Source organism: Lampris incognitus, chromosome 13 (genome assembly GCF_029633865.1).
Source record: "Lampris incognitus isolate fLamInc1 chromosome 13, fLamInc1.hap2, whole genome shotgun sequence".
In the NCBI taxonomy this organism is placed as follows: Eukaryota; Metazoa; Chordata; class Actinopteri; order Lampriformes; family Lampridae; genus Lampris; species Lampris incognitus.
In genome coordinates this window covers 39318626-39334812 of record NC_079223.1, presented here as the reverse complement: position 1 = coordinate 39334812, position 16187 = coordinate 39318626, and the positions used below count along the sequence as shown (strand labels likewise).

Below are 16187 nucleotides of genomic sequence, written 5' to 3'. Positions count from 1 at the left end.
TCCGGCCAATTACCCCACTCTTCCAAGCCATCCCGGTCGCTGCTCGACCCCCTCTGCAGATCCGGGGAGGGCTGCAGACTACCACATGCCTCCTCCGATACATATGGAGTCGTCAGCCTCTTCTTTTGACCCGACAGTGAGGAGTTTCGCCAGGGGGATGTAGCGCGTGGGAGGATCACGCAAGTCTCCCCAGTCCCCCCCCCCCCGCCCCGAACAGGCGCCCATAATGACCAGAGCAGGCGCTAGTGCAGTGATCAGGACACATACCCACATCCGGCTTCCCACCCGCAGACACGGCCAATTGTGTCTGTAGGGATGCCTGACCAAGCTGGAGGTAACATGGGGATTCGAAGTGGGATCTCCATATTGGTAGGCAATGGAACAGACCTCCACCCATGCCACCCAGACACCCCGCTGGTATGCATTCTTGATTAAATGTATGCAAAATATGAAAAAAATGTCTTAAAAAATTCTCTATGGCAAATACTGTATGACAGTATGACGACATAAGCATTAAAGCTGACAAAAATGTCCTTTATTTAACTGCTGACATCAGACAAAACATCTTAAACATTAGGCACATAAAGGCAAAGGATGTCCGAGTGGGAGAGATTGTGTTGTAAATGTTACCCTAGATAACAACTGGAATGGTAGGTAGAGATGATATATTCCTTTACAGGAATATTCATCAAATTCTGTATTTCATTTTGACATAACGCCACATTAATGCATTCACAGCACACCATAATAACAGCACGTTTTTGGCCTTCTGCAGTCGAGCAACACCAACACAGCTCCACAGTTCACAGTCAAACGGGAAGGGTCAGTACATGTTCTTTGGATTGTGCAGCGCACACCGGTCATGGTCTTCATGACTGCGCGGTGACCGGCGACTCACACTGCTTCCTGTTGAACCCGACCCGTCTAATGTTCGGTCTAGTGTTGCTCACAGCAGCGATGCCTGGTCAATGAAGGTAGCCAAAGTGATGTCCCGTTGGGACAGTCCCCCGCAGTCGTGTGTACTTAACGTGATCTGAACCTGTCGGAGCACAGGAGAAGGAAGAGGTGAGAAAAGAAAATGATGCAAAGGTAACAAAGACAAGATGAGATGATAACAGTACAACTTGAATATGTCAATTAAGACAGGGAGCTAATTTCACCCACTGGCCCCTGGACTCTCAAAAGCTAACCAGAGGTTTTCATGATCCTACCAACCAAACCGATCTGTAAAAGTACTTCTAGCAGATGACTGGTCACGTCATGTTAATCATATTTGTATAGCCCATTATCACAAATTTGCTTCAGTGGGCAAAAACTGGTCACTAGCTATAGTGAGTGACTGGTCTAGCGGGCAAATCTTGTTTGATCCAAATTCGACTGGTGGCCAGTGTTAACTTCCATGCATACGATTATCAAGGAAGGGCAAAAAGTGTCGTTTTGGCATTTCTGTTGCTAAAATCTCACAGCACTTTCTCTTGATTGACTTTATCACCGGTTTTCATATTCCAGTCAATTATACCTTATTGTAGACATTGAACCACTCAGGATGATGGTCCATTTTTTCAGCTTGTAGAGCCACTCTGGACATGAAGCCAAAAGCCTGCACAGAAGGATCAGATATTCAAAAATCATACAAGTCATTTATGTGACGTTAGATGCGGTGAGATGAGATGATGATATGTGAGTTATGTTATGGTGCAAAGAAGGTACAATCTAGCTCTGACCTGGTTGAAGTCTTTAAAGACAAACTCTTTGTAAATGGCATCCCTTCCGACAGCTTCCACCCACTGAGCGTTGCGTAGCAGGGGGAGTAGGTGCGCCCTTTCCTCCTCGGTTAAACTCTGAATTTTACCAGCCTAAAAGGACACAGAGGACAACGCTGCCAATGTGGAAGGGGCAGTTTCACAAACACAAACTGTGATTGGTTGCACAGAAAACCCATCTGGAAACAATGAAGGGTTGCATTCTTGGTCAGGTGTGTGTGTGTGTGTGTGCGTGTGCGTGTGTGTGTGTGTGTGTGTGTGTATGTAAATGGGGGGGGGTCTTTTTCCCCGTTTGCTGCCTCTGTGGAATTCCACATCATGACATTATGACACTGTGTCACATGCTGCTCAAAATCAATTCTGTTCTTTCTTTTTTTTTTTAAATTCCCCGTTATGTTCAGTGACTGTAGAGTTATAATGCCGCTTTCTACATCTCAAATTATGTGACATAGAGAAACATCAAGGACAACATAAAATGTCATGTTCACACCCTTTCTTTTCTTTTTTAAATCATTTTCTTTTCACAAAAAAAAGAGAGGGGGGGGGATTGGGAAAGTCTTGTCCCCACATGAACGGCTTTGAATCACCCACAGAGACTCAAAGCAAACAAATGTCACAATCAAAGCCAGGGCCCCTGTCCCCTGATAGAAGACAATGACATCAACAGGTCTCATAGCAACGCTCTAATCGGCTCAATCTGAGAGCTGCAGACGAGAAGACCAGGCTCAAAAACGCGCCTGTACTTCTCAGACGATGACCTCAGCCATTTCTATTCCAAGGGGAAAAAATTAAAAACAGAACTAATTTGTGCAATGTCACCCCTGATCTCTGAACTTTTTTTGGGGGGGGGTTATGAGGAGCTACTTTTTGGACTGAGATATGGTTAAATGGGGGTTATGCAAAGTGACAGCAGCCTTATGAAAAAATAAATAGTGTGGGGGAAATATGCTGTTTCATGAAGGACCAGCTACATAGCTTACAGTAAGCATCTGATTGTAAGATTGTCTATTTGATGATAGACAACAGTTTTTTTTGTTTTTGTTTTTTAATATGACAGTAAGCAGACAGATGTCAACAGGTGGGTCAGGGTGAGAGAAATCTGCACATGGTTTAGAGCAGCCGTCAGGTCTATGAAAACAGAAAAAGGAGGCTTTGTACTCACCATGTTTGTTGAATGTGTTCAGACGGCGCAGGGATCCCACTACAGCTTCACGTGCACGGAGGCAGTCTGTGGTGGCCGCCGCAGCAGCTGGAAAGAATCCATCCGACACCGAGCCGTAGGTCCTACTTAGCTGCCTCTGCGGGTGCCTGATCAGAATACACCGCCGCTGATAAAGTACACAGCCTTCACTCAACACCGGCTTCGATATAAATTCCCCTTTGTTGGCCATAATATGTGAGGCATGTGTGTGGCCAACCGCTAAGTACAAACGCTCAGCAGAGTACAGTGTTTGCTTCCCAATGAAAGGATGTGGTAGACATGCATGTTGTCCAGTCTCTGGTGTATTTCATTATGAACTGCTGATGTTATGTCATCAGCCTCTGTATTGCTTTTGGACACATATGAAACATAAACTGGAGAGTTGAAACATTTTGCCACAATTTAATGTTAAAACTAGGGATGCACCCATACCGATACCAGTTTATCATTATGTCCTGATAAAGGGGTTATCAGGATATCAGTATTGGAGAATTTACCTGAGACTAAAATCCCAATCCAAAAGCCTTGAGCTACACGTCATATATGAAACAAAAACAAAAAGGTTTGATTTTACTGCTTTGCTGGCACATGGATGCATGTGTTTCTATGAAGGCAAACATTAAAAAGAGTCTATCTCATTTATTTTGCCCAATGACCCCCCCCCCCAAACTAATGGTCTAAATCTGCACTATTCAGCAAAGGTAATGGATCGGACTGGTACTCAGTATCAGCCGATACTCGGTATCGATATCGGCAGTCAAAAAAGAAGAAAAAAAAGAAAAAAAAGTGATATCAGAGCATCCCTAATAAAACCAGATTTCCAAGTGAGCTCGGTCCCTTGGCCGACTCTGTTTCATGTCAGAGGTTAATGACTTGCTCCTGTGAGATTGCCCCGGTGAACTGGGCCGTGACAGGGAGTGCTCGGGGAAATTAACTTGTCAATGAAATGAAACGAGAAAGAGGATGTGTGACTGATAATCAGAGCTGACCGCCTGGATGAATGGGGAAATGAGAATAGTTATTCAGTTGTCAGACCAAAGAAATCCTTCATGTGTAAAAAAAAAAAAAGAAGAAGTCCAGATAAGTTGTGTCAGGGTCTATTGGGTGTCCAAACTGGTGAAATCAGTGTGCGTGACACTCTCCCTCTTTTCCCCACGTTAATCCCTTCCCCAACTTTCTCAATTTCCTCCTTCTCTCTTTCACACATGCAGCCTTTTTCCGATTCAAAACGCAGGGGCCTTCACAGCATATGTGCTAGTGTGGTGCATCTTTAAAGCACAGCAACATACAAAATGAATATTTCATTTCCGGTTTGAGTTACTTGGCTTTTGCAACATATTTTGGTGATACATGTCATGGAAAAAATACATCAATAACCTGAATTCCATGAGTCACCGGTTTTTATTAAGACAGCAGAAAAACAACACGTTATCTTGTCCCCAGCAGTGATTCCAGAGGTATTTATTCCAAGTCTGTTATGAGGAGCCACATATGCATACATGCATGCATGCATGCTGCCCTTTGACCACTTTTTATACGGTGGCGTGTCATAAAGATGAGCAGTGGGAGAGGCAGTGGGACTGCTTCGAAGCAGCAAAATGGAGCCTGTGCAAACTCTGAGGGGGACCCTAGCCGTGTCCCTTCTTATAACTAGCATCCATGCAAGGCACTTCCATGCAGGTAAGCCTTTTGGGAACAGGAGGTGGTGGACACGGTGCGCAAAGCCGGTGTCCAGTCAATAATCCTGCAGTGTTGTCCACTAGCCTCAAGTGTTTACATTACTTTGCCATTGCACAAGAGTGAGCCTCAAGCATGTGTTGTTTTTGCATGTAACATTGGCTGACTTCTGTGATTTTGTTTATGAGAAAAACGTCAGTTATTTGACTGAAGCCAGACTATCTTATCAGTATTTGGCATTCAAAATTGATTATTATTGATGAAAAACTGCTGCTGGTTTTTCTGTGTGCGATACTGGTCGTGTGACGTATTTGTCACATTACTTTGAATCGTCCTTGATGAGTGCGTTATTACGATCTTCTCTGTGAAGTACGGTCTTATTGCTATGATTTATTCATGAATTTATGATACAGATGAAGCTTTTAGAGTCCCTTTATTGCCCTTTATGAATATTATGATGTACCCAGGACCAGTTCTGAAAATGGACCAGGCATTAATAACTTTTCATAACCACCTGCCAGATGGAGTCGGCGTTTTCTATACGTCTGATTATTGCTACAAGGTAAAAAGACATCCTCTTAAAAGTGTTATATATCCAACTCCAAATTTATACTACTTGCATCCCTGCAATCTAGCCATGCATTCATCAGTTAGCATACATTTTTGGAATCAAACTCTTCTATTTTTTTTCCTCCACCAAATACAATATGACTGAATATGAATATGAATATGAATGAGTCTCGGTACCTTCAGTTCAACTGTTTTACAGTTTATATTGACACAGATGGCACGAGGACTCGCATACAGTAAGTACAAAGGAACAGCGAAGGACTCATAGTAGATAGTGGAGCATACATATCACCCATCGTACATGTATTTAACATGGTACACATCCACAGGTCACCGTGGATGGCAGGTTTATGTCTCAGTAAGAGGCCATAGTGTAAGAATAAAGACTCATGTTTCAATGGCCAAAGGTGTTTCATCCCAAATAGTGGATTAGGATGACGTACATTACAGAAGTGTCCCACCGATGTGTCCCCTCAGTGTCTTTACCAGCCGTTGGTCAGCTGCATAAGCACGAATGCATCTGCTGTGGTCAACACTAAATTCACCTTGACTCTTCAAGTGGAGTCCCAAACCAGAAATACAACCTTCTGCAGGTAACCGATTTAACATAACAGACAACTGTTGACGTTTACAAATTAGAAATGCAGAGCTGCTAATGTGTTCACTGAGTCAACGTGTAATGGCATTTTTGTCTCCAGACCAAAAATATGGTGCTGTGGCAAATGCTGATGATGACATCAGCAGCCTTCCAGATTATTCACAGGGTTTGAGTTGTAATCCTGACCCGCTTTCTGAACCTGAGTGATGCCCTTGTTAGGACTACCGCGCTGGGTATCGATCAGGGGCCTTTTTTTAGGGTTAATAAGACCTGCCATTCCAGTATTGATGAAAACGCTCGCTGGCGCTCCAAAGATACACCCCCCTTTGGTAACTCCTCTGGGATCGCTCCAGTAGAAAAGTCAGTAGGCGTATTTATAAACAGTCAAGATGCGCTAGACACATCGGGGCAGAGCTTTTCATTTGTGGGTCACCCTTAAACATATTGCCGGGGATCCGGTTGCAACATGACAAAGTGTGTTGTTTCCCCCCTGCCCTCTCAGAGGTCCTGTCTTGGCCTTCTTAAATCAACACTGAGGTCTCTAACAAGACAGTGCTGCTATCGATTTCCTTTTCCCCTTTGAAAACCCCCTCTAAGTGATAGCTAGTATCTCATCCCACAGTAGATCAATACGAGCATGTGATGCGCATTTTCGGGGGTCTGAAACCAGAGATGGTGCAGGGACAGCTGGCAGATGCACTTCCTGTCCGTAAGCAGCAGGTGTCCCTCCTGAGCTTCCTACAGTAGGCGTTGGAGGTTGGGGTGGAGGTGACCCTACCACATTGACTTCAATGAGGAAATAACAGCTGAATGTATAATGCAGTGCAGTACAGTCGACTGGGTGGCGGATGAAAAGAAATATTCTTAATGCATGCTTTTAAGGGAATCTAATTTCTGATTTCAATTTTAAAACATAATTTATTCTCATGGGCAGGTGTGGCCAGTATGTCTGACAGTTTGCTTGTTTGTTTTGGACCCAGATGGAGACAGACTTACAAGGAAGGCGGCCTCTACTCTGTCTTGATCCAGCAATCAGAGAACCCCAACAATCCCATTTGCGTTCACACCGTGGAAGAAAATCCAAGAAACGCATATTTACGTAAGTGCCGAACGTTTAGCGTCCGCAGACGAAGACTACAGAATGCTCAGAAATTAATAATTCAGTTTAGTAATCAAGTCATACAGGCAACATGATTTAATTTTGCACTCTATTGTGTTTTTTTTGTGAAGTGACATTTGGAGAACGTGACGCTTATGTAGCGCTGACCCGGTCTGAACCTGAGAAGTGAACCTTTTGCTCTGTACGGTTCTTGATTGAGTCAGCAAACAGGAGACATCACTATCACTCGGGCTGCCGCCTTCTACTGAGAAGTAATTCTCATGCATCTCATGGGACATGATGTGTATTGATTAGAAAAGACAGGCTTCCTTGAGGAACAAAAAAAATAAAGGATAAAAGAAAAGCTTTTCTGTTTGTTTTGAAGGCCTCGCTCTGGAGGATTGTGGGTAATACATTAGGGTGCATGGAAGGATTAGGCCGTAATGGGATTTTGAAAGCGTCTCTCTCTATAATGTACACTCTACTTAACAATATTGCAGATTATGTTGTAGATCAGACTTTTAAAGCCAAGTAGCCATTACCCGGCAGATATATGGTCAGTGTGACTGCACCCCTCACTGTATGATGAGCTTCCATTAGCGTTACAGACCAGTGATTATACAAACTCCCGGTAGGACTTGCTCATTTTTAAGTAATGGTCTGGTCAGCAGCTCAAGCAGAAGACAGGGTGGACTTGCTCTGCAAGGGAATTTCAAATTTTACTTCCGCATCTCAGAATTGATCGACCACTGGGGCCAGTAAGGTCATTTGTTGTCCGCTGTATATGTGGAAGGATATGTCTCCCTCCAGTTGTTATCAGATCCACCCTCTAATCATATCAGGAAAGTATTCCTCACAGGACCACAAACCACAAGTCACATGCAGAAAGAAGCCTTAATGAAACTGGATTAGGCCGGGTAGCATAGCGGTCTATTCCATTGCCTACCATCATGGGGATCGCCGGCTCGAATCCCCGTGTTACTTCCAGCTTGGTCGGGCGTCCCTACCGACACGTGGACCATGTCTGCGGGTGGGAAGCCAGATGTGGGTATGTGTCCTGGTTGCTGCACTAGCGCCTCCTCTGGTCAGTCGGGGCGCCTGTTCACGAGGGAGGGGGAACTGGGGGGAATAGCGTGATCCTCCCATGCACTACGCCCCCCTGGCGAAACTCCTCACTGTCAGGTGAAAAGCAGCGGCTGGTGACTCCACATGTATCGGATGAGGCATGTGGTAGTATGCAGTGCAGCAGCGGCCGGATACAATTGGGGGGGGGGGGGGGGGGGAAGCCAAAAAAAGAAGACGAAGAAAGAAACTGCATTATTGACTTGCATTAAGTGTCCACTCGGCTATTTTCAAGCTCATGTGCGATTTCGACGTCATCCAGTTAGCGTGCATAGGCTTCAGTTCATTCGTAATTAATATGTTATTTTGATGATAGCTAATAGAGTGGGTGTACCTGTCCTTGTCTAGTGTTATAAAGCTTTATGGTGCTTTTATGAATGGACACCAGAGAGCTGTCAACGTTTCAGAGGTGGTTAAGTGGACGGTCTGTGTTCAGAGTGGATGTCATGGTGTGTATTCAGACATGGTCAAAATGGCTTCTTTTTGTTTGCTTTTCCACTGGAGACAAACATTGCGCATAGTGTTTCCCTGTGGCTTCTGCTTTGACGCAAGAAGGCCGATATCACAATGATGGGTTGTAGTTCGATAATCATTACCCGTATTATTGTTTATGCATTTATGGCATTTTTGAATGATGCTGTCGATGAGTCTGCGTCAATTTAGTACACTGAACCCACTGTACCTTGTATGATAGTTTTTATGAAAATGAAATATTACAAATAAAGCACATCAATGGATATTTGGAGGTATGTATACAATTATAGCATACTAGCCACATAATTGGATAAATGTTTAGATGCACCATCAGTGCCTGGACTATGGTTTGCAATTTGGTTTTAGACCCAGACCAAACCGGACCAAACACTTCAATAGACTCAAACTCAGATGAGAGCTTCCTTGCTTATTTCATTATTCATTAAGCGTTTAGTTATTCATTTACCTTGGACATTTTTGCTACCCTTATGTGTGTCCTCACGTACTGTGCTGCCCTTTTGCAGACAGTCCATTCCTCCTTTGTCCTTTGGACTAGTGCAACCTTGCATTTTCCCTTTCGGACACCTCCAGGGTTACATTACCTCTAGGCTGGTTGCTCTGTGATGGATCGGCCGAGAGTTTTCCATTAAGTTTGTCACTTAAGGGATCCCCTATAACAATGGCCCGGTCACAGAGAGCCACAGGAGAATCCAGAGACGAATGAGGAGGCAGTCAGATTGGTTATCAGTCCTCTTATCCCAAGTCCGATCTCATTCTGATAGAGAGGTATAAAGCTCCTGACATGGGCGTCCAGATGGTGACGTCGCTCACAGACCTGCCTAGATACTCTGTTTTTAACCAACGAGGGAGCCGCAGCGTGATGACACAATACCCATTTGTAAACACTGCCCTTTATTTTTCAATGTTTCCCACAGCACTTGTGGTGGCAGCTCTGCTGCTGGCCCTAATTGCCCTCTTGTGTGTTGTGGCACCCTACATCTACAGGTACCCTGTTGTTTCCATCATTCTCCATAGTATCGCTGCTCATCAATGACTCCCCCATATCATCAGCTCATCTGCACGATTTGTCTTCCTTAATAGGAGGCGTTGTACGGCAAAGTTGGTCAAGACTGTTTGCTGCAAAGGCCCACGGTACTCAGTGGATGTCATAGTAAGTATTTCCCTGCTACTAAGCTAAAGATGGACACTACAGAGAGCGTTTTACAAACGCTTTAAAACTTTGACATTTGCAGAATGATAACACAAGTTGAGTTATTTGAAAATCACAACAATCAAACCCAACAAACATTGATTGATTGATTTGGATGGTGACGTGAATTCACGCTTGCAGCGGCCTCACCCAGTGCTGGTGTACCGTCCATGCAGTGTCTTTGTCCACATCTGTGTCTAAGTTTGTGTTGTCTTCATTTGATGGCTGGGGGAGCTGGCGTTGGATCGGCTGGGAGAGCTTGGTCTGCTGCGTACTGTGGGCCCAGGGACCGTGGCCCTGCCCAGAGCTGTGCACGAAGAGGAAACACAGAGGGCAGTCTGACAGGATGCGGAAGCGGGGCAGGCCAAGCTAACTGTTAACCCGTGCAGTCCGATAATTCCAATAACACTGAGGGTGGCCTGGCGGCGGCCTCGCCTAACATTGACTGTGGTGCTTTTGTGTCATCGTGTGGAGTGTTGGGAGGTGTGTCGAAGGTGTCTGGCTGGTAGAGCTAACATTAAATCAGCTTAGGGAGCCTGGTCTGCTGCGCAAGGACCACTGCCCTACCCAGAGCTGCACCGAAGAGGAAACACTGAGGGCAGTCTGACAGGACGTGGAAGTGGGGCAGGATAAGCTAACTGCTAGCCCATGCAGACCGGCAGTTCTGACAGTCATCCTGGCTGGCATTCGTTCCCTTGGACAGTGATTTTTTGTTTAGTTTGGATATATGTGTTAGGATATATGTGTTAGTTTGGATATATGTGTTCTTGTAGTCCTTGTAGTTTTTGGAAATGTGTTTTTGACTTTGTGTTACGCTACTGTGGGCTGGGGGAAATGGTATTTTGTCTCATTTCATGTGTGCAAATGACAAATAGTGTTCCTGAGTCCTGATTCTTGATTATAACCTCCAATATGACATGCCCATCCAGTAAACACTAGAATATTTTTGTCATCAGTACTCAAAGTGAGATGGACCTCCTCCCCAAGAAACTGGATCCTAAAAAAAGCATGAAATACATAATATTTTACCATATTCTAATTATATTATGTATTCTAATCTAGTCTCATTTTTAAAATATTGTACTCCAAAGGAGTCTATATAAAATGAACACATAGCCAATGTTTTGTCATTTAACTTTATAAATAAAAGACTCTTTGTCCTAATTTTTTTTTGAAAAGCACAAAGCAAAACTTTGCTGTAATCCAACAATTACAATGCAGTATTTTCATTTGCTCACTATGCAGCCTAAGAGACTTTCCAAAACTGCTTTGAGTCTCCAGTCGAAGTTGTTTGGAAGACGCTAATGCAATGATTGATATAAATGTTAGCGGAGCCAATTGCACAACAGACCCAGATAGGAACGACAGAGCGTTGCATCTATCCACTTGTCTCGGTTAATGGCGAGGGGCTGCTGTGTATTTTTGGTGAGCATGAATAGTTCCTCTCATCTTTCAGAGCAAGATGTCTCTGTTTCCCATATGCTCTCTGGATGGCATTCAGATCCATCATAACATATTAGTGCTTGCGTCTTCCTGCTCTGGCTCCTCAAACTGCTGTGTGGAGGCCAGCGAGTCAGGCTAGTCCAACTGGGAGGGCACCAGGCCAGAGTCATTCAACCCCCCTCGCCCTTTAGAAAAGAAGGAAAGAGAAAAGAGAGACGCCACCACCACTCAGAACAGAGAAGGAATTTTGACCAATGTGGCAGAATTTCCTTTCGTATGCTCGTCAATCGATACTCAGATCAGATCTCACAACACTTAACGGTTATGCAATGACTCCTGCATTTGTTGTGCGGTTAATATAAGCTGCAGCACAACAGGTGCCTTCAGCGGGTGAGTTTGGCATGTCCTTCAGATCACCTCTGTGTGTGCTCTGCTTTAAACCTCTGTGGTGGCTGCCCTGTTTTTTTTTTTTGCTTGTAATTTTACATATTAAACTTAATGTTAGCGAGGCTATGTGTGACATCGTTGTTTGACAGAGATTTGTCTGTGCAGGGCGGAGCGTGCGCTGGCGAAGCCGAGGCTGGCGATGTGAAACCTAAACAGACACGTCTGCGCTCCTTGGACACTTTCCGTGGGTATGTACATTATCAACAACAGCACCTTTTATCAGACCATCAGCACATGCAGCTCGTTTACATGGTAATTCATTTTAGGCCAGTCTGAGGTATGATGAAGATGTGCAGGCCCCCTGCGCAATGAATAATTACAGGGGTCGCCGTCTGGTCACATGGTGCCTGAAGCATTTTGTTATCAAGCAACAGCTCGGGGTAGGACTTCTGATGTCTGTGTGTATGGGGCTCAGAACAGCGTGTTTCTGTTGGACAGGAGCGATGCACGTGATTGAATCTGGGCTCCCTGCTACCCTTAATTGTGGCCTGGGGGTAGACACAATACACGCCTCTCTGGAAACAGGATGCTGGTGAGGCTCTGACCTCCCCCTTGCCAAATAATTGATGTAATAATACCGTCAACATATCAGCACACATCCACACGGCCATAGATCTGCAGCCCAAAACAGAGAGGGAGAGGAAATCCAAGAGCAAAGAGGCAGCAATCTACCAGATGGACTGGCATCACATCTCCGTCTGCATCTTTCCTGAGGCTGGAATGTGATCTGAAACCACTATGTTTATGAGCTGAATTCAAAATACCAGATAGTTCGATTTAACTTGAACCCTAGTTAATTTAATGCATTAATTCAAATACGATGTTATTGAAACAGTATTTTCATGGGTTACTTCTATTTTCTATTACTTCTATTTTATTACTTTTTTTAAGATTATTTTATTTATTTTTTTTAATTCTGCGTTCTTCTATTACTTCTATTTTATTGCTTTATTTTGTTTTTTGTATTCTATTATTTATTATTTAATTTTATTTTATTAATTATTATTTTATTTATTATTCTGTTTTCTTCTATTACTTCTATTTCATTACTTTATTTTGTATTTTATTTTATTATTTATTATTGTATTTATTATTCTATTTCCCTCTATTACTTCTATTTTATTTCTGAACTGTTACGTTTAACTGTGCCTTGTTGAACCTTAATGCTTTAGATTCCCCTTTAGGGCAACAAATATCTTCGACATGTTGATGACCTAATTGTTTTCTGTTGTTTGGAGACTCTCATATCGAACACCGTTCTCAATCAAACAGTGACTCTGCACTTGAGACCAGCCTTGCCTTTGCCCTGGTCCAGTGACTTATGAGCCACAGCCCTGATACATAACACATTTCTACGGAGAACAGAGGCATCAGTCATCTGCTTTAAGAAGCACTGGAACATTTCTGGAGGCAAAAGGTTTTTCCTCTGAGCTGAAAGGTTTTTCTGGTCATTCCTCAGGCTCTGCTGACATGATATACAGAGGACGCTAGACTTTTTTCTCGCACGTTAATTTTTCTAAAAGGATTTGGATTTTAATCTTGCGCTATGCAGCTAAAAGCCTGCAGCCAGTTTACCTTGCATTGAAAATTGCACAGTCAGTGGTTAGTTGTATTACAGATGCAACAGCTATTACAGCAGAACAACAGCTGCGTTTAACACCAGGCATCGAGTTAATTCTGTCTTGTTCCTAACTTGCTCAAACACCTTGACACATGCTGTAATAAGATGGGGGCTTAGGTACAATTAGCAATGGACAGACATCAAATTCGTCATTATGACCTGCTCAAATATCTGTTTACACACATAAGAGACTTGATCTATCATACCAAGTACTGGTAATTTTTGAGTGACCAGACTGGTTTCTGTGCACTAGATGTCCCCAGCAATAATTTAAGTCAATACTCAATAATGGCGGTGCGACACTATCTATTTGCAGCGGAGGAATGTAATGAGCTAATACTCTAATAGGTAATGCATGTACAGGGATGTAACTCAAAGAAGTATCTATCAGGAACCAGCAGCCAGTCGCTGCCACCAGACAGACAGGTTCATCTGCAGTTTGGTAGCCATAATTCATAGACACATTTTCCTGGACCCGGGCTATTCACGGAGAGGCACCATTAGGATAACAATTTTACCATGAGCCTGGCTGGAAACCCAGGAACTATTTTATGATGCTTATACCAGCTGATATTTTCCGTCCTCTATGTGTTTTTGAGTTTTGTATGACAAAATGCCTGGAAGCCACACTAAATGGGTTCGGCACTTAAATTTAACCTTAAACAGAACCTGCTATCGACACATGTGGGACACTGTTAATGTGTTTTTTTCCTGAAATGGTAGGGGCGTGTCGCAGACTCAGACACCCCAAAGTGTTTTAATTAAAGAGATGGGCAATAAGGCCTCATCTTGTGGGCGTCTGCAATGGGTCTCATCTGGATAGTGTTTTGACCTTTGTCTTTGTCACTATGGCCACTAATGGACGCATTCGTGAAAATCTAAATGAGAATGTGTGTGTGTGTGTGTGTGTGTGTGTGTGTGTGTGTGTGTGTGTGTGTGTGTGTGTGTGTGTGTGTTGGTGCTTGTGAGGTTGTTTATGTTGATTCCAGGGTTTCTATATGTGTGAGTACACGTGCATGTTTGTCTGTGCACATGCTCGTGTGTGTATGTGTGTGTGTGTGCGTGCATGAGCGAGGATGCACATAGGCACCAGGCTTTCCTCCACTTTAATAGCCCTTTAGAGATGCTAGTGGCCGATTAATATCTTTTATCAGCAGGTTAGGGCTAAAAGGAGCAGTAATGGCTTGGTGTACCTCTTAATTGAATCCAACCAGAAAAACAAGGGAAGGCAGGGGAAGATACAGTGCACCTTATCAAACAGTTTTTCCTGGGAGATTGTCTTAATCTCCTTACGGCTCTTAAAGACCCATTTATATGTTTTTCCCCCTTCTCTCTCTCTCTCTCTCTTTAATTAAATGATGCATAAATCAAAATCATAAATGTGAGTTTTATGGACGATGAAAGGATCAAGACTGCCTTGGGGGCACCAGTGCTTTCATACAAGTTTGTGCAGTGTAATGCAAGAAGTCATTTCCTGACATACGATGCAAACACCTTTTGCTATAGCAGCTGATTCAGTCTGGCACTTCATCATGTGTGCTGTGTGTTGCGACTGCTCTGGCTCATGCTGGAGTATAAGTGTACCATATATTAGAGGCAAAGTCTTTAGTCAGCAGTCTGACTTGAGGAGATCCAGAGGACAAGTGTTCATTTCCTAAGTGATTCATAATGCTTAGATTGCATTACCTTATGCTGCATTTGGTGTGTGAGAGAACGAAAGCACCTCCCCGCCGGGCCCCTCGAACTTTAATTCAAAAGTTACGTCTGTATCCAAATCGAAGGGATTGGAAGTAACATGCTGTATAGTTGTTTTATTGTGTTTCATTTGTTCATAAAAAAAGGCAAAACTCGATAATTTTCACGCTTCCAGTGTTTGTGCTGACTGCCTGAAAAGTAATGCAGTGCTGAATAGTGCTTATCGGTTATAACTGCTGAAAAATATGCTGTATGACGTTTAATCATTGCATCTTAATTATACTTGCTTTGCAGATTTGCCCTGACGTTGATGGTTTTTGTGAACTATGGTGGAGGGGGCTACTGGTTCTTTCAACATGCACCGTGGAATGGTAAAGTACAACACAAGATGTTAACTGAGAGCACAAAGTGCTAGGGTCAATATTGAGTTGCTTACCCTTTTATTTGAACGTCTTAAAATTCAAAATACTCTTTTTACCTCTTTTCTCCTTCTTTTACATCAAATTTATGACTCATGGATTAAGTGGAAGTACAATAATAGGTAAAATCAATATGGTTTAATAGCTTTTAAGGGGTCCCCTGGTCAATCCCTTTCATTGAAATAGGTGTAGCTAGTAATTTCTACATTCCGGATATGACTCATTACGAACAATGCCTGAAATGGAAACCCATAATCCATGGCAACGTTTTTATTCTTTTGCAATTAATTAAGTGAATAATTGAATATTTCTTGGTTTCTATGGGTCTGATGTCAAGAATTAAAAATTGTTGGTATAATAGTATGGTCAAAATGTCTTTATGCATGCTCAATAATCCAGGTAAGAAAATCACAGAAAGTTGAATCAGTTCATCTGGACACAACGTTTATTGAGAGAAACGTTTCATCACTCATCTCTTCAGTCTAAATTGACTGCAGGTATCCCCACCCTTATAAACACTACAGTGGCATAACAACCGAAACCAACGACCAGTTTCGTATGCAAATATGGGTGTGACCATTAACTAGAGATACAATGGCCATGTGTACTATTCAGAGAGGATTTGGGAATGTTTGCAATCACAGCATTGTAAGATGGCTACACCCATCTACAGGCCAGTGGCCACTCTGTCAAGAATGAGGATGTGCACATCCTTGATAGGAAGGAACACTGGTTTGAACAGGGAGTCAAAGAGGCCATCTATCTGAAGCAGGAACAACCATCCCTGAACCGAGAAGGGGGCGGCTAAGAGTACATCTGTCACCATCTTACAATGCTGTGATTGTAAC

General features: G+C 43.3%; 2 protein-coding genes across 2 annotated transcripts in view; one reads left to right on the top strand and one right to left on the bottom strand.

Moving 5' to 3' along the window:
• Nucleotides 1–523: 523 nt before the first annotated feature.
• Nucleotides 524–9245, bottom strand: pcbd1 (pterin-4 alpha-carbinolamine dehydratase/dimerization cofactor of hepatocyte nuclear factor 1 alpha). The gene is made up of 5 exons (XM_056291333.1): nucleotides 9107–9245; nucleotides 2926–3071; nucleotides 1725–1856; nucleotides 1520–1600; nucleotides 524–1039 (listed from the first exon to the last, which is right to left on the bottom strand). Exons 2-5 carry the CDS (start codon nucleotides 2926–2928, stop codon nucleotides 947–949), a joined length of 309 nt encoding a protein of 102 aa, XP_056147308.1. The 5' UTR covers nucleotides 2929–3071; nucleotides 9107–9245; the 3' UTR covers nucleotides 524–946.
• si:dkey-192p21.6 (uncharacterized protein LOC565246 homolog) overlaps nucleotides 5646–16187 on the top strand; it is a 35613-nt gene continuing 25071 nt past the window's right edge. Inside the window, exons 1-8 of the mRNA XM_056291460.1 lie at nucleotides 5646–5706; nucleotides 5910–5975; nucleotides 6435–6552; nucleotides 6790–6908; nucleotides 9440–9509; nucleotides 9606–9669; nucleotides 11710–11792; nucleotides 15215–15291. Of these exons, the coding sequence (XP_056147435.1) occupies nucleotides 5646–5706; nucleotides 5910–5975; nucleotides 6435–6552; nucleotides 6790–6908; nucleotides 9440–9509; nucleotides 9606–9669; nucleotides 11710–11792; nucleotides 15215–15291 (658 nt within the window). The remainder of the gene's footprint in view (nucleotides 5707–5909; nucleotides 5976–6434; nucleotides 6553–6789; nucleotides 6909–9439; nucleotides 9510–9605; nucleotides 9670–11709; nucleotides 11793–15214; nucleotides 15292–16187) is intronic.

What these genes read in the sequence shown, in the direction of transcription:
- pcbd1 (XM_056291333.1), bottom strand. An exon ending in TCTTTAAAGACTTCAACCAG is followed by an intron (nt 1,601 to 1,724) that starts GTCAGAGCTAGA and finishes CCTTCTGTGCAG; the next exon opens with GCTTTTGGCTTCATGTCCAG. An exon ending in GGTTCAATGTCTACAATAAG is followed by an intron (nt 1,040 to 1,519) that starts GTATAATTGACT and finishes GTGCTCCGACAG; the next exon opens with GTTCAGATCACGTTAAGTAC.